Here is a 19,297-nt window from a genome sequence, read left to right on the forward strand (position 1 = left end):
TCCAAATATGATTTTATGATTTGTTTAAAAGGGTTATAATCCTAACATAAAAGTATGTCAAAGTAGCCGCTGGTGCGGACACTTACCCAAACATGTGTATAAAAATAGGACACTGACTGACCATTAGGACAGTCACTCCACAAACACACACATATTACTATACTTTGTTTAAAATTATTTTCATTGATTATTGTAATACTTTATAATTTATATTATTTCAATAAAAGTTACAGTTTTTATAATATCAGAATTACGACTGCAATTATTTAAAAGTTTTTTGTTTAATAATTTATAATATATTTTCAAGCAACTTTATAAGTCGGCAGGATAGTTAATCTGCCTAATAATTATATAAATTGTGACTCAACTATCCAATGAACTTTTTTAAAATCGTGCAAACATTGACTATCATATTGATTGTCATATTTGTCTCATCAGCTTCTGGTGGTATACTCAAAGCACTCGTATCATACCTCAAAAAACACGCCGTTTCATCAATTGTAACAACAGCAGCCTTTGAAGGAGGACAGGCATTAGTTGAACAACAAATCACCAAATATGCCGATAACACGAAACAGTCGCCGCCAGACACAGACATCCAACACTCCAAATATACCCAACCAACCAAACGATCAAAACGCCGATATCCAACACAACGACAGCGACACAACAGAGTTGAACGGCCAGTACTCAACACAACCAACAACCCTAACGCCGACGACAACCAAACAGACCACACAACACATCCATCAATTAGAGTCGACCGATTCGGAAGGAGAGGACCCAATGCCCACCTTCTCATCGAAAAGTAAGCCAAAACTACAAGTTTTTAAGGGATGTGAGGACAAGGTTTCAATTGAGAATTGGTTGAAACGATTTGAAATGTTAGCTAAGTTTTATAAGTGGAATGATGAACACAAATCAGTTATGATAGGGAACTACTTAGAGGATGACTCGTTGAACTGGTATATAGAGTCATATGAAGGTACCGATAGTTTCGATACTCTCAAAACTAAACTAATCAATCGTTTCGGTGTCGATACTGTTGAGCCTATAATTGAATTTGTAAATCTAAGATATGATTTGAAAAAAGGTTTAAAAAGTTATTTTGAAGAAAAGCGCAGATATGGCACTATAGCTAAGCTAACGGTGGATCAAATGATACCACTTATGATACATAATTTGCATCCAAAAATGTCTGAAGCATTCATTGCTGTAAAACCCAAATCAATGTCTGAATTTTATAATATTGCCAAAACAGCTGAGACTAATTTGTTACGCACTATCAATAAGTTTAACAACAAATCTAATGATAAATTCAATAACAAATCAAAGTATTTTAAGCCTAAGACTGACCAAAACTTAAACAATAATAAGTTCAAACCTAAGCCTAGATATGCTTGCCGTATGTGTGAAAATGTTGGCCAAACAAATAAATTTCATTGGCCTCAGGATTGCCCGACTCGGGCCAAACCTAAGAGTGATACGGTTCCCAAACAAATCAATTTGATAGACAATCAGTCTACTGATGAGGAACCGACAGTTAGTTTAAACTAATACAGAGGCCTAGACATAACCCCCTGATCTCTATGTTAACTATAGTTAATAACAAAATTTTAAATGCTATTTATGATCCAGGGTCAAATGTCTCAATTATTAGTAGTAATTTAGCTAATGAATTACAATTAAAAATTTATAAATTTACTAAAACAAATAGTTTTAAAACAATAAATGCTAATAATTATTGTTTAGGTCTCGTAAAATGTGTACCAATACTTATTGGGCAAATATCACAAAATTGTGATTTATATGTAATTGAAAATAGCAATTATGATCTATTGATAGGACTTAATTTAATCACATTATTTGCATTAAATTTAACAAATGAATTGAGAGTTTTTCAATGTCTTAAACATAAAGACAATACAATTAATGAGGAAATATTAACTAATTATACACAAAATAATTTAATAAATAATGATAAGCTCAGACTCAACATTGCTGAGTTTAACAATACAATTAAAATTGATTGCAACAATTTTAGCGCTAAGCAAGCAAATACAATACATTACTTATTATCTAAATATGTTAATATATTTTCTAAACATAAATATGATGTAGGTCAGATTAATACTGAAATGTGCACAATTGAATTAATTAATAATATACCAATTAATCTCAGACCCTACCGATGCTCTCAAATAGATCAACAAACCATTGATACACAAATCAATGAATTATTGAAACACAAATTAATTCAGAAAAGTTATAGCTCTTATTCATTTCCTATTACATTAGCTAATAAAAAGGACGAGGGTATTAAAAGTAGGTTATGTATTGATTACAGGAAACTAAATACAGTAACTGTATCACAAAACTACCCGTTCCCATTGTTTAAAGATATTGTAGATTCACTCTATGATTGTGACTATTTTACTACTCTAGATATCACAAGTGGCTTTTGGCACATAAAAGTCCACAACAATGATATAAAAAAGACAGCATTTGTTAGCACTAGTGGTCAATATGAGTGGCTATGTATGCCATTTGGTTTCAAAAACAGTCCTATGATATTTCAACGTATTATACATACAATACTTAAAAAACATAATTTAATTAAGTATGCAAAAAATTATCTGGATGATATTTTGATTCATTCAAAAACATTTGATAATCATATTATACATATTGAAAATGTTTTAAAAGCACTATTAGCTGAAAATGTTAAACTAAAATTAAGTAAATGTAGTTTTGCTCAAAAATCAGTCAAATACTTAGGACATTATATATCTAAAAACTCATACACACCTATTAATGATAATATAGTATCTATACGTGAATTTCCTAAACCATTGAAAGTAAAACATATACAACAGTTTTTAGGTAAAGTAAACTTTTATTACGGTTTTATTCCCAATGCTTATGCTCTATTAGCACCATTGTATAACCTATTAGGTAAAGACAAAAAGTTTGAATGGTCTATTGAATGTCAAAATGCTTTTGAAAAAACAAAACAATATTTAACAAGTTATCCTATTTTACGCATATATGACCCAAACAAAAAATGTATAATTTTTTGTGATGCATCCAAAGTAGGTATAGGAGCTGTATTTAAACAAATACAATCTGATGGCAAACTATACCCTATTGCCTATTACTCTAAAAAACTATTAAAATATCAGCAAAATTATGATATAACAGAATTAGAGTGTTTGTCTATAATATCAGCAATTGATTATTGGCATCATTATGTTTATGGTAAACAAATACTGATATATAGTGATCACAACTCATTGAGATGGCTTAAGTCAATTAAAAAACCAAATTCCCGTTTATTTAATTGGTCTCTAAGATTAAGTCAATACGATTTAGATGTTAAATATATCAGAGGTGTTGATAATAGAGAAGCCGATGCTTTGAGTAGACAACCAGTATTAGAGGCATCGGAAACAGTACCACACATTAAATGCGTTAATTTACTTGAAATGACTGATATCATAGATGATCAAAAACAATATCACAACAATTTGCCTAAAAATACTGTATTAAAAAATAATTTAATTATTAATAAAAAATTAGATATTAATCGTATATTTATATCAGATATATTGGTTGACAAACTTATTGATAAAATGCACAAACATTTTGGTCATATTGGCTATCGTAAAATGTTATACTTAATCTCAGGCGCCTATTATTTCAATGATATGCATAACAAAATCAATAACTATCTAAAGGGTTGTCAAATTTGTATCGCAAATAAAGTGTCGCGCGAACCCAAATATGGACAGTTGTCTCACTTAGGTCCCGCCAAAGAGCCTTTTGAAATCATATCTATTGATACGACAGGTGGCCTATCTGGCTATAACTCAAAAAAACAATTTGTACATGTTGCTATTGACCATTTTACTAGATATGTTTGGACATTAGCATCAAAAACACAACAATCAAAAGATTTTATTAATTTAATTAATTGTATAAAACAAACACAAAAACCAAAACTTATTTTAGCTGATCGTTACACAGGTATCAAATCAAATGAATTTAAAAACTATTGTAATAAAAATGAAATCAAATTAATGTTTATAAGTGTTAATTGTGCTCAAAGTAACGGTATGTGTGAGCGTGTAATACAAACACTAACTAACAGATTACGGTGTAAACTAAATGATTGTAACAAAAATATTTGTTGGCCTAATCTATTACATGATATTACAATTGAATATAACAATAGCCCACACAGTGTAACGCATTTCACTCCCAATTATTTATTGTTTGGTATTAAACCATTTGAAACTTTTCAATTGCCGTTAGATATGAACATTGAAAAAGCGAGAAAAATAGCTTTTGATAATAGTATCAAAAACCATAATATTAACAAAAAATATTATGATATTAAGCGTAAACCTATTGAACTAAATATAGGCGATTCAGTATATATTGAAAATAAAAATAAAATTACTCGCAAAAAGTTAGAGCCGCTAATGGTCGGCCCATTCAAAGTAATTGAAAAATTATCAAAAATAAGTTATAGAGTGAATTGTGATAAAAAGGGCAAAACAGATGACATATTTCACATTTCAAAATTAAGATATGCATAACCTGTAGGCATGTCTTAAAGACAGGGGATATAAAGTATACCCGAAATATTGTTATTTATTTTTAGTTTTATTATACATTTTATTTTAAATATTTCTAATTGATTTTATTGTCTTAAATATAACTTAAAATAATACCTATTTTTATGTTAATATCAATATTATAAATATAAACTTATTTTATGTATTTTCCAAGTATACACTTATTTTATCATAAATATAGATACAGTACATATTTTTGGTATCTATTGTTAATTAAAACTAATATTTGATTTACTAAATATAACTATGAATTTATTTTATTTTATGATTATTTTAGTCCAAATATGATTTTATGATTTGTTTAAAAGGGTTATAATCCTAACATAAAAGTATGTCAAAGTAGCCGCTGGTGCGGACACTTACCCAAACATGTGTATAAAAATAGGACACTGACTGACCATTAGGACAGTCACTCCACAAACACACACATATTACTATACTTTGTTTAAACTTATTTTCATTGATTATTGTAATACTTTATAATTTATATTATTTCAATAAAAGTTACAGTTTTTATAATATCAGAATTACGACTGCAATTATTTAAAAGTTTTTTGTTTAATAATTTATAATATATTTTCAAGCAACTTTATATATATAATTCACAATTTTTGAAAATATAAATATATATATTTTTTTGGTGATAATAATTATTTTAAATATTAATAATATATATATATAAATAACATATAAAACAAGCAAAAAATATTAAATTATTAATTTAATTAATAAATATTTAATAGGAATATTCATAATAAGGTTAATACTGTTTGAGTGTTTGACTGTCTATCCATCAATCAATCACATTGACAGCCGCGCGATGAGGAACAGTAGCCTCTGTCTAATCTGCTGTTAACCACTTGTCTACCGTTGCCGACGGTGCCTACGACTAGACCATTAACATTGCCACTACTACTACTACCACTACTACCGCCGATAAGCAAAGGCGATGAATAGTAGGACGGATAGTGGCGTCTACGGTAGCGGTCATAGTCGTAATCGGTAGTATCGACCTCAATGTCCCAGTGATGATGTGAGTCCCAATAGCGGCGACAGTAGCGATCGCACTCGTATTGGTCGCATTCGCAAACACATTGGCCGCTACGACACCAGCCGGTTAGCGGTCCACGAAACAGGTCGTGACAATGGATATCGCAGTAGCGGTTTGATCGGCGGGCGCCACAGTACTCGCCAGTCGTAATCAATGAGTCTTTTTTTTTGGTGTGACAGTGATTAGCAGTGGTTAGATTCAGGAGAACAGTTAGATTCAGGAGAACAGTTAGATTCAGGAGAACAGTTAGATTCAGGAGAACAGTTAGATTCAGGAGAACAGTTAGATTCAGGAGAACAGTTAGATTCAGGAGAACAGTTAGATTCAGGAGAACAGTTAGATTCAGGAGAACAGTTAGATTCAGGAGAACAGTTAGATTCAGCAGAACAGTTAGATTCAGGAGAACAGTTAGATTTAGAGAACAGTTAGATTCAGGAGAACAGTTAGATTCAGGAGAACAGTTAGATTCAGGAGAACAGTTAGATTCAGGAGAACAGTTAGATTCAGCAGAACAGTTAGATTCAGGAGAACAGTTAGATTCAGCAGAACAGTTAGATTCAGGAGAACAGTTAGATTTAGAGAACAGTTAGATTAGTAGAACAGTTAGATTCAGGAGAACAGTTAGATTCAGGAGAACAGTTAGATTCAGGAGAACAGTTAGATTCAGGAGAACAGTTAGATTTGGAGAACAGTTACTGTTTATTAAAATATAAGATTTAAATACTTACTGCCGGACACACCCCTGATCACTGACGAACTGACAGCAGCCGCTGCACCTGCAGCTGCGGCACCAATAGCTTCGCCAATGACGTCCATTAAGTCCGTTCCGCGACCATCCCGTTCCCTATCAGCTATTGCTAGAGTGTCGTTAGGTTTTTTAACGTCTATATTGTCGGTATTCGTATTGTTGTTATCGTTGACGGCACCGGTAGTTTCAATAGTATCATCGCATTTAATATTGTTTAACAAAACTATTAATACTAATAGTTTTGTTAAATAAAATATTTTTTTATAATAATTCATAACTAATTATATGTATAGTTATATAATTGACTTAATTTATTATATAACTATAGATATTAATATTAAATCTATAAATATATTAAACAAATTATAAGTAATATTTTTTTTAAAAAAATCAAATAACTTTTAATATATGTTTTTAAAATATAATACAATAAATAAAATAATATATTTTTATTAATAATATATAGTATATATATATATATATTATTTTTTTGTTTTAAATTTAATAACCTAATTGTAATAATATTTAATAACAATAATAATAACAGTTTTTCATGTTATAAATAATAAAAAAATTTAAGGAAGTTTACATAAAAATTACATAATTAAAGCCCCTATTTGTTAAAAAATAAAAATAAAATATATTTTTAGTGTAATGTTTTGTAAACTAATTATATTATAGTTTATTAAATTGTAAATAAAATCTAATATAATAATAATACTAATAAAAATATCACAAATAAATAAAAATAATTTTATTTGTTTTATATGTAAAATATTTAGTAAATAAAATCTAATTAATTTCAATTTAAATAAACAAAAAATTATTGTTTGAAAAACATTTATTAATATTTTTAAAAAAAAATTTGTTAATAATTACATAAATTTATTATTTTAAAATAAAATATTTAATAATAGAAGAAAATTATAGATAATTTAAAAATAAAATTTTAGAAATATATTATAATTAATATAATAATAATAATTATTATTATTATTCTTAAACATATCAGTCGATTATAATTAATATATTTTTTTTGTCTATTCTATTGATTTGTTTTTTGTTAAATTTTTTTTTGAAAGACTTTACTGTTTAACTGTCGACAGGTTTCCTGAATCTGTATTCTTATTGTTGGCGACGAAGACGACACTGTTTGGTGTCGTATCGTCCGTATCGCACAGTTCCGGTGCAATGGTATTGTTTGGTTTGGATTTGTTTTGGCCCGGAATTAGTTGTAACGGAATCGACGAATTCGTGTTTGGTTTTAAAGGATTAATGATTGGATTTAATGTATTGCTTCCTTTTAGGACATTGTCTGAATTTAAGAGATTGCTTGGAAGCGAGAATTTGCTTAAATTCTGAGCATTGGTTAGATTCTGCACATTGCTTGGATTCTGGCCATTGGTTAGATTCGGAACATTGCTTGGATTCTGGCCATTGGTTAGATTCGGAACATTACTTGGATTCTGGCCATTGGTTAGATTCGGAACATTGCTTGGATTCTGGCCATTGGTTAGATTCTGAACATTGCTTGGATTCTGGCCATTGGTTAGATTCGGAACATTACTTGGATTCTGGCCATTGGTTAGATTCGGAACATTGCTTGGATTCTGGCCATTGGTTAGATTCTGAACATTGCTTGGATTCTGGCCATTGGTTAGATTCGGAACATTACTTGGATTCTGGCCATTGGTTAGATTCGGAACATTACTTGGATTCTGGCCATTGCTTGAATTCGGGCCATTGGTTAGATTCGGAACATTGCTTGGATTCTGGCCATTGGTTAGATTCTGAACATTGCTTGGATTCTGGCCATTGGTTAGATTCGGAACATTACTTGGATTCTGGCCATTGGTTAGATTCGGAACATTGCTTGGATTCTGGCCATTGGTTAGATTCTGAACATTGCTTGGATTCTGGCCATTGGTTAGATTATGAACATTGCTTGGATTCTGGCCATTGGTTAGATTCGGAACATTACTTGGATTCTGGACATTGCTTGAATTCGGGCCATTGGTTAGATTCGGAACATTACTTGGATTCTGGCCATTGCTTGAATTCGGGCCATTGTTTAGGTTCGGAACATTGCTTGGATTCTGGCCATTGTTTGAATTCGGGCCATTGGTTAGATTCGGAATATTGCTTGGATGCTGGCCATTGGTTAGATTCTGAACATTGCTTGGATTCTGGCCATTGGTTAGATTCGGAACATTACTTGGATTCTGGCCATTGGTTAGATTCGGAACATTGCTTGGATTCTGGCCATTGGTTAGCTTCGGAACATTGCTTGGATTCTGGCCATTGGTTAGATTCGGAACATTGCTTGGATTCTGGCCATTGGTTAGCTTCGGAACATTGCTTGGATTCTGGCCATTGGTTAGATTCTGAACATTGCTTGGATTCTGGCCATTGGTTAGATTCGGAACATTACTTGGATTCTGGCCATTGGTTAGATTCGGAACATTGCTAGGATTCTGGCCATTGGTTAGATTCGGAACATTACTTGGATTCTGGCCATTGGTTAGATTCTGAACATTGCTTGGATTCTGGCCATTGGTTAGATTCGGAACATTACTTGGATTCTGGCCATTGGTTAGATTCGGAACATTGCTTGGATTCTGGCCATTGGTTAGATTCGGAACATTACTTGGATTCTGGCCATTGGTTAGATTCTGAACATTGCTTGGATTCTGGCCATTGGTTAGATTCTGAACATTGCTTGGATTCTGGCCATTGGTTAGATTCGGAACATTACTTGGATTCTGGCCATTGGTTAGATTCGGAACATTGCTTGGATTCTGGCCATTGGTTAGATTCGGAACATTGCTTGGATTCTGGCCATTGGTTAGATTCTGAACATTGCTTGGATTCTGGCCATTGGTTAGATTCGGAACATTACTTGGATTCTGGCCATTGGTTAGATTCGGAACATTGCTAGGATTCTGGCCATTGGTTAGATTCGGAACATTACTTGGATTCTGGCCATTGGTTAGATTCTGAACATTGCTTGGATTCTGGCCATTGGTTAAATTCTGAACATTGCTTGGATTCTGGCCATTGGTTAGATTCGGAACATTACTTGGATTCTGGCCATTGCTTGAATTCGGGCCATTGGTTAGATTCGGAACATTACTTGGATTCTGGCCATTGCTTGAATTCGGGCCATTGGTTAGATTCGGAATATTGCTTGGATTCTGGCCATTGCTTGGATTCTGGCCATTGCTTGAATTCGGGCCATTGGTTAGATTCGGAACATTGCTTGCATTCTGGCCATTACTTGAATTAGGGCCATTAGTTAGATTCGGAAGATTGCTTGGATTCTGGCCATTGCTTGAATTCGGGCCATTGGTTAGATTCGGAACATTACTTGGATTCTGGCCATTGCTTGGATTCTGGCCATTGCTTGAATTCGGGCCATTGGTTAGATTCGGAACATTGCTTGCATTCTGGCCATTACTTGAATTAGGGCCATTAGTTAGATTCGGAAGATTGCTTGGATTCTGGCCATTGCTTGAATTCGGGCCATTGGTTAGATTCGGAACATTGCTTGGATTCGGAACATTGCTTGGATTCGGAACATTGCTTGGATTCTGGCCATTTCGTGAATTCGAGCCATTGGTTAGATTCGGAACATTGCTTGGATTCTGGCCATTGTCTTGATTTATGCTTGGAAGCGATACATTGTTTGGATTCGTTAAATTGATTGGAATAGAGACATTTCTTGGAAGTGAGAAAATTATTGGATTAAAGTCATTGCTTGGATTCGAAACATTGTTTGGATTCGAGACAATGTTTGGATGCGAGATATTGCTTGGATTCGATGATGACGATAAAATCTTATATGTACTATTGTTCCTTGGACTTTCATGTGGAATTGATTGATTTCTGTTTTGTTCTGGATTTACTTGACTGTGATGTGGGTTTGTGTGGTTACTATTGTTGTTATGATTTACATGTGGGTTTGTGTTGGTACTATTGTCCGCATGATTTACATGTGGGTGATGTGGGATTGTGTGGGTACTATTGTTGTCATTTACATGTGGGTTTGTGTTGGTACTATTGTCCGCATGATTTACATGTGGGTTTGTGTTGGTACTATTGTCCGCATGATTTACATGTGGATGATGTGGGTTTGTGTGGGTACTATTGTTGTCATTTACATGTGGGTTTGTGTTGGTACTATTGTCCGCATGATTTACATGTGGATGATGTGGGTTTGTGTGGGTACTATTGTTGTCATTTACATGTGGGTTTTTGTTGGTACTATTGTCCGCATGACTTACATGTGGGTGATGTGGGTTTGTGTGGGAACTATTGTGGTCATGATTTACATGTGGGTGATGTGGGTTAATGTGGGTACTATTGTCATGATTTACATGTGGGTGATGTGGGTTTGTGTGGGTACTATTGTCCGCATGACTTACATGTGGGTGATGTGGGTTTGTGTGGGTACTATTGTTGTCATGATTTACATGTTGGTGATGTGGTTTTGTGTTGGTACTATTGTCCGCATGACTTACATGTGGGTGATGTGGGTTTGTGTGGGTACTAATGTTGTCATGATTTACATGCGGGTGATGTGGGTTTGTGTGGGTACTATTGTTGTCATTTACATGTGGGTGATGTGGGGTTGTGTGGGTACTATTGTCATGATTTACATGTGGGTGATGTGGGGTTGTGTGGGTACTATTGTCATGATTTACATGTGGGTGATGTGGGGTTGTGTGGGTACTATTGTCATGATTTACATGTGGGTGATGTGGGGTTGTGTGGGTACTATTGTCATGATTTACATGTGGGTGATGTGGGGTTGTGTGGGTACTATTGTCATGATTTACATGTGGGTGATGTGGGGTTGTGTGGGTACTATTGTCATGATTTACATGTGGGTGATGTGGGGTTGTGTGGGTACTATTGTCATGATTTACATGTGGGTGATGTGGGTTTGTGTGGTTACTATTGTTGTCATGATTTACATGTGGATGATGTGGGTTTGTGAGGGTACTATTGTTGTCATGGGTTACATGTGGGTGATGTGGGTTTGTGTGCTTACTATTGTTGTCATGTTTTACATGTGGGTGATGTGGGTTTGTGTGGTTACTATTGTTGTCATGGGTTACATGCGGGTGATGTGGGTTTGTGTGGGTACTATTGTGGTCATGATTTACATGTGGGTGATGTGGGTTTGTATTGTTAGTATTGCTGTTAGTGTTCGCTGCGGACACTGTAGTCGTCAACGATTCTTCGGTTGTCGACGACGGCTGAGCCGTTGGTTTCGGATAATTACAGCCTTTTCTATTAGCATTGAGTTTGACTTTTATACAAAATCGTTTACGAGTTCGGGTACACGATTCGGTTGGACTAACATCCAGTTCCAACTCATACTGTCTTCCATAGGCATCAATCGATTCTATAAATAAATATATATATATTAAAAATTTGTGAATTATTTTATTTATTCAAATTAAAAATAATAATAATTAAAATTAAATATATTTTATATTATATATATATATATACTATAAATAATTTTTTTTTTGTTTAAACAAACTTTGATTATTTGATCCAATAGTCTGTACGATAAGATAACTATCGAAATCAGTGCCCAAAATGGTTAACCATTCCTCATAACCGGTGTCCCAACGTTTAGTATGGATTGTATTGTTTGCCACTATAGTCGCATGTTTTTTGATTGTCAAATCGCCATATGCTCTATAAATATATATATATATATATGATTTATATATTATAATTTAAACAAACATTAATATTATAAAATTAAAAAAAAAAATATTTACGAATTTTTCCATCTCGAATCAATAAATCTTGTTCGTCTAAAAAATTGATAAAATTAATATTTTAAAAATAAAATTAATTAATAAATTATTTAAAAAAAAAATAAATTTATAGCCCTAGAAATTATTATCATAATTTTTTAACTAATTTTATTTAATTTTTTTTAATGATATTCAATACATGTATTCTAATTAATAAGATTATTATTTTTGTTTGTTTTTATTATTTAAATAAAATTAAAATTTTTAAAAAAAATATCTATTATACTTTATATTAATTCAAGCGATAGAATAAAAATATGGTATTTTTTACAACAAACTAAATTGAATTATAATATTAAAATATAATTTAATTAATATAAAAAAAAATTAATATTTTTTTTACCTATCAATTAATTCATATTGTTGTACATTATCAGGGTTGCCATTTAATTCAAATGATAGACACTCAAAGTTTTGTGTACCGTAACTTCTATACCAGGTTCCTTTTAACTAATAAATTTAAAAAAAAATTAAAATAATTATAATTATAAATTTTTAATTATAATTTTAAAATTTGAAAAGTTTGAATAAGCTAAATATATAAATATATAAATTTTTTTTTGAAATTTAAAAATACACTGTTGTTAATAATCAAATCAGTTTTCTAGTTAATATGTTTGCTTAAATATTAAGTATTATTAGTGATTATTAATGATATAACAATTTTCTAGTATTTTTAAATATAAACAACAAATAAACAAAACAATATTACAAACTATACGATAAATGACTGATACTATTATATATATAAATATTTTTTTTGTAATTTTTTAAATCATTAGATACTATTAAAGTTAAGATTTTTAAATTTTAAATACTATTTTTTTCTTTTAATTTTTATATTAAAATTTGTTTAAAATATATAAAGTGGATTATACTTAAAAAAAAAGTTATAATCTCTAATAATTATGTATATGTGTTATACTGTATTATAGTAAAAGAGGGTGAAATTAGTAAAATAATTAAAAAATAAATAATTATATTATTGTATATTTTCTTTTTATAATAATATATAAACTTTATATTAGTTATTATAACATTCAATACTATACTATATATCGGAAGTAATTATTTTTTATTTAAAAAAAACATATTTGAATATATTTAGTAAAATAATTATGGCTGCTTAATTAATTAATTTTTTATTATTAATTAATTGATTATTAATATATGTAGAATATACATGTATATATTTTTAAAAAATAAATATTTTAACAAACAATCAAACAAACATAAACACACACACAATAACTACACTAAACTGATCTACAATTACATGACACTGGGTTTAGACGTCACCAATGGTTAGGGAGGGGGTTCAGACAATTAAATGGGGGGGTTGTTGTTTTATGGAGAGACTAACACAAAAAAAACAAAAAAATTGTATGGGATTTGAACCCGTGTCCTCTAATATAGTATTGCCGTACAATCATTGACTACTACTACTACTACTAGGCTAGGACTCGGTTATGAGTATCTCATAAAATCACATATTTTAGTTTAGGGTTTACCCGATATAATAGTGTTAATTACCCGATAATTATTAAAATACAATTTTTTTTAAAAACATAATAATTTTATTGATTACTTACTTTATTTAAGCTTTCAACTGTTTTGGATGAATCGACAATAAAATTAGTATTATCCAATACAATTGGATCAGCTAGTATAAATACTAGTAATAATAATAATAATAATTTAAACATTATTATTTATTTGTATTACTAAAATAAACTTAATTGTTATAAATATTTGAAACTATTAATATTTTGTTAATAATAATAATAATAATAATACAAAAATATATTATTAACAAAATTATTAATTGTAAAAATATAGTTTATACTGCATCTATAAAATCACTGTTTATATAAGTATATAAAATTATATATATATATATTAATTTATTGTATATATAATACAGATATAAATTTACAATATTTTAACAAGTGACTAAAACTAACATTAAAATTAATTATAAAATTAATTATAAAATTAATTATACCATATTTGTAAAAAAGCTCAATTAATTTATACTATAATAAACTGTATGATAATGATAATTCTAGAAACTATATATATATTTTTTAAATAAGCCATTTTATATATAATTAATTAATTAGTTGATTGATTGATTAATTTTTACTAATAAATTTAAAAAAACTAAATTACAAGATTCATTATGTTTAAAATATGAATATTAATACATGTACTTTATTTATTATGTATGTTATGTAATAATTTTATTATTAATGTATATTATATGATATAAATTAATACAAAAAATAAAGTATGATTATTTAAAAAAAAATATTTTTATAAAAATAATAATAATAATAATAATATATTTAATTTTGCAAATAAATCATAAACTTGTTATTCATTAAATTATTATTAAAAACTTTTTTTTTATTTATTTTTAGTACAGTATAACCTTTGATACTATCAATACAATCAATTAAACAACAGTTACTATTATAATATAAAAAATTAAATTAATTAAAAAAATTAAACTTTATTTAAATTATTGCAAATACAGTATTCAGTGCGCACTGTCTTAAAAAGCGGTAAATTTTTGACAATAGCTTTGATACTAGACATGTGCTGCACAGGGATTGTCAACGATCGTGAATATATGTGATAGCTTTCTAATAATAATAATAATAATAATAATATATTAGATTTAGTATATTAATTATATATATATATATATACTGTATATATATATACACAGTTTATGCCACTTAAAAGTTTTAAAAATTTTTTAGTAATATTATATAATACTATTAGCCAGGGTACTGTATATAACTTATCTAATATTAGGTATTAGTTTATTAAGTTACCTTGCTTAGTGTAAAGTTAACTGTACACGATTAATTAGTCAAATTTAAAACTTTTAATTGGCATTATCTGTATACTATATATATATATATATATATATATATATTTATGTATATATATATATAATTTTATATTGAATAGTATGCCAAACCTTGTATACCCTGACCAGCTGTAATGCACCTGTATTCCAGAAAATGGTTTTTTAGTGTATCGGCACCGGTATTCAATATCCAATTGCTGGCTACATATCTATCGTTTGCTTGGGCAAGTCGACTGTCATTACCGGGCATTTGGCTTAGAGCACCTACACTTGTTTTGACACAATCGTTGCTATATATACAGAGAGAGAGTATAATTAAAAAAAACAAAAAATTATCTGTATATATAAAATATATTGAAAAAATTATATCAAATAAATCTTTATAATATTACATACAAATCAATATAGTTGAGCACTGTTTGGTTGATAGTCGGGCTAAATATGGTTTGGGCACACATTTTGTTACTTTTGAAAGTGGCAAACAATTGATACCATTTACCGTTCAACTATACCAGTGGGGTGGGGTGGGGTACCCGTATAAACAATATATATATAATAGATTATAATAAATATATCATGTAAGTAAAATATAGCAAAAATTAATTAATTAAAGATTTTTAACAAATTTAATAAAAATCAATTACACATAACACACACAAACCCCTCACACCCCTCATACCCCTCATACCCCTCATACCCCTCATACCCCTCATACCCCTCATACCCCTCATACCCCTCATACCCCTCATACCCCTCATACCCCTCATACCCCTCATACCCCTCATACCCCTCATACCCCTCATACCCCTCATACCCCTCATACCCCTCATACCCCTCATACCCCTCATACCCCTCATACCCCTCATACCCCTCATACCCCTCATACCCCTCATACCCCTCATACCCCTCATACCCCTCATACCCCTCATACCCCTCATACCCCTCATACCCCTCATACCCCTCATACCCCTCATACCCCTCATACCCCTCATACCCCTCATACCCCTCATACCCCTCATACCCCTCATACCCCTCATACCCCTCATACCCCTCATACCCCTCATACCCCTCATACCCCTCATACCCCTCATACCCCTCATACCCCTCATACCCCTCATACCCCTCATACCCCTCATACCCCTCATACCCCTCATACCCCTCATACCCCTCATACCCCTCATACCCCTCACACCCCTCACACCCCTCACACCCCTCACACCCCTCACACCCCTCACACCCCTCACACCCCTCACACCCCTCACACCCCTCACACCCCTCACACCCCTCACACCCCTCACACCCCTCACACCCCTCACACCCCTCACACCCCTCACACCCCTCACACCCCTCACACCCCTCACACCCCTCACACCCCTCACACCCCTCACACCCCTCACACCCCTCACACACCTATCACACCTCTCACACACATAAATATACTGTTCCCTTAAACAAGAAAAATATAAACAAATAGTGTTACCTGTTGTAGATTATCCAATTTGATAGCATTGGGCACATCTTTCAGGCACATCCTATTGGGTCCAATAGTAGGTCTGGGCGTTACTTCATTAACAGCAACTTCAGGATCAGCGCTTAATTTCAATAATTTATCAACTTTTTGCGGTTTTTTTGTTTTTATCGCTACTGTTGTCTGTATTGTAGGTGTTGTTACCGATGTTGTCGATATTGTAGTAGTAGTAGCACTAGTAGTGGTGGTGGCACTAGTAGTGGTGGTGGCACTAGTAGTGGTGGTGGCACTAGCAGTGGTAGTAATAGTAGTAGTAGTAGTAGTAGTACTTGAATAGCCATCAACAGTACATATACCGTCCGATTGGCCGGAATTGGTTGGCGGCGGATAATTGCATTGATGTCTATTGGAGCTGAGTGTCAATTTGATACAAGTGCGGTCAGTCATTGATGTACTACCACTACCACCACTACCACTACTACTACTACGGGCGCACAACTCAAACGGACTTTTATCTAACATATACTGTGATTGTCTAATATAAGTATCGATAGCGGCTATGAAATTTTTTTTAGCCAAAAAAATAATAATAATAATAATAAATAATAGTTAGAAGTTTGAAAAACATATATACATATTTTTGAATGTTATTATGATTTTTTTTTTAAAAATAATTTTTTATTTTTAAAACTATGGGCTTTAAGTATGAAACCAATTATTAAAAATATTTAGACTAATTTATACTAAGTCTAACATATTTACTGTTTTTAATAGTTTAAGGATTAGTACTATTTTTTTGATAAAAGTTTATAATTGGGTTTCAGACTTAAAGGACTCAATTATAAATTAAATAATTCTCTCTCTCTCTCTCTCTCTCTCTCTCTCTAATTAAATCAATATTATATAATATACTAAAAATAACATACATGAGCTTCGGCGTATAATTAGAAAGCTGCTAAAATCGGTGCCCACTATAGTTACTGTTTCGTGAGCACCTGTATCAATACGTTTGAGTAGTATAATGCCATTGTCCAACAGAGTGGCCTGTCTTCTAGTATTTTTATCAGATTGTTGTCTAATGATATATATATATATAGTAATAAATAATTTTTAATTGATAGGTTTGATATAATATATTTATATATAAAATAATAATAATAATAATATTAAATATTTTTTTTTAACTATTGTACACTAAATACAGTATATATTAATATCAATAGTAATAAATCGAAAATTAGTTATTATTATATATATAAAGTTTGTTAATTGTGTTTTTTTAATTGATATATATATTTTTGTAATAGTTAGTAAATTATTTTTTTTAATAAATTAAATTAAATATTTACGAATTATTTGATTCACATTTATATGATTGCCTAAAAAAAATTTTAAAAAATTTATAAAAAATAAATAAATAAGTGATCGAATTAATCAAATTAATATGTTAAATTTTATATTATTTGATCTTGATCAATATCAATCAATCAAAAATAATTAAATATAATAAAAATAAAAATACATTTATTTACCATTCAATAAAATCAAATTTATTAGGATTACTAGTCGCTAGCAATTCAATTGATTGGCAATCATTGCTATCGGATCCATAGGCTCTTAACCATAACCCAGTTAACTAATAATAATAAATAAAAAATTTAAACAAAAAACAATATACTAATGAAAATTTCAAGTTTTTTTTGGTTATCAAAAAATTAATTATATCTAATTATATATACTAAGATACATTTGATATGGCTATTTTGAAATATCTAACTAATTCAAACTTTATATTATGAACGTTATCTATGAACAAACTACTAGACAATTAGTTTTTTTAAATTGACAAAAATAATTATTAAATGATAATTTTAAAATTATTTACACACACACACACACACACACACACAAAACATGGTGTGAGTAGTTTTACTCTATGTTATTTAGTTAATTTTTTCTCTGATATAGCACCTCCCAACCCCCTCCCCCAACATACCTGAGCCATTACAAATCAATAGAGTTGTATATAGTATATACACTAGTTTTATAGCCTATCTATAGTGTATGAAGATAATGACCTAGGTGACCTAGGTCATTATCTTTATACACTATAGATAGACGATAAAACTAGTGTCCAACTATTTTTTTACGAGATTGTAATATAAAGTTTATATATAGAAATATTTTATTATTAATTATTTATTTTGGATTATTATTATTATGTGTGTGTGTGTTATATAATATTATATAAATTAATTTTATTCATTGATTGATTGCTTACTTGATTTAAATTGTCTAAAGTTTTATGTTCAGCTGATATGCCGGCACTGGTATTAACAAAAATTAATTGTTCAGCTAATATAGTAATAAATAGTAATAGTAGTACTATTGTTATAAACATTTTTTATTTGATATATTTATAAATAATAATATAATACTCAAACAGTATATTCGATACTAAAGTATAAATATATAAAAAAAATTAAAAATAAAGTTTACTGTAATTAATAAAATAATAATGTTTTTAATTAAGTCTAATTTTTTGCAATGGTGTTTGATATTAATTTTTAATATTTTAATATAATATGAAAACTTTTATTATGCAATCAATTAAATTACTATATATTATTGAAAAAAATATGTGTAAGTGTTGAATATTATTATGAAATCTA

At 30.2% G+C, this 19,297-nt stretch overlaps 2 protein-coding genes across 2 annotated transcripts; both read right to left on the reverse strand.

Annotated features, from left to right (window-relative positions):
• Positions 1-7,413: 7,413 nt before the first annotated feature.
• On the reverse strand, positions 7,414-14,140 carry LOC128957298 (uncharacterized protein DDB_G0283357-like). The gene is made up of 5 exons (XM_054303038.1): positions 13,869-14,140; positions 12,620-12,726; positions 12,238-12,273; positions 11,991-12,151; positions 7,414-11,849 (listed from the first exon to the last, which is right to left on the reverse strand). Exons 1-5 carry the CDS (start codon positions 13,980-13,982, stop codon positions 7,525-7,527), a joined length of 4,743 nt encoding a protein of 1,580 aa, XP_054159013.1. The 5' UTR covers positions 13,983-14,140; the 3' UTR covers positions 7,414-7,524.
• Positions 14,141-14,746: 606 nt separating this feature from the next.
• On the reverse strand, positions 14,747-18,973 carry LOC128955224 (uncharacterized). The gene is made up of 8 exons (XM_054300875.1): positions 18,907-18,973; positions 18,158-18,261; positions 17,975-18,004; positions 17,552-17,700; positions 16,638-17,182; positions 15,554-15,663; positions 15,269-15,447; positions 14,747-14,924 (listed from the first exon to the last, which is right to left on the reverse strand). Exons 5-8 carry the CDS (start codon positions 17,145-17,147, stop codon positions 14,785-14,787), a joined length of 939 nt encoding a protein of 312 aa, XP_054156850.1. The 5' UTR covers positions 17,148-17,182; positions 17,552-17,700; positions 17,975-18,004; positions 18,158-18,261; positions 18,907-18,973; the 3' UTR covers positions 14,747-14,784.
• Positions 18,974-19,297: the final 324 nt, after the last annotated feature.

The sequence above is a fragment of the Oppia nitens genome, unplaced genomic scaffold (genome assembly GCF_028296485.1).
Source record: "Oppia nitens isolate AA-2021 unplaced genomic scaffold, nextdenovo-longstitch-racon4-pilon3 scaffold12_pilon_pilon_pilon, whole genome shotgun sequence".
Classification (NCBI taxonomy): Eukaryota; Metazoa; Arthropoda; class Arachnida; order Sarcoptiformes; family Oppiidae; genus Oppia; species Oppia nitens.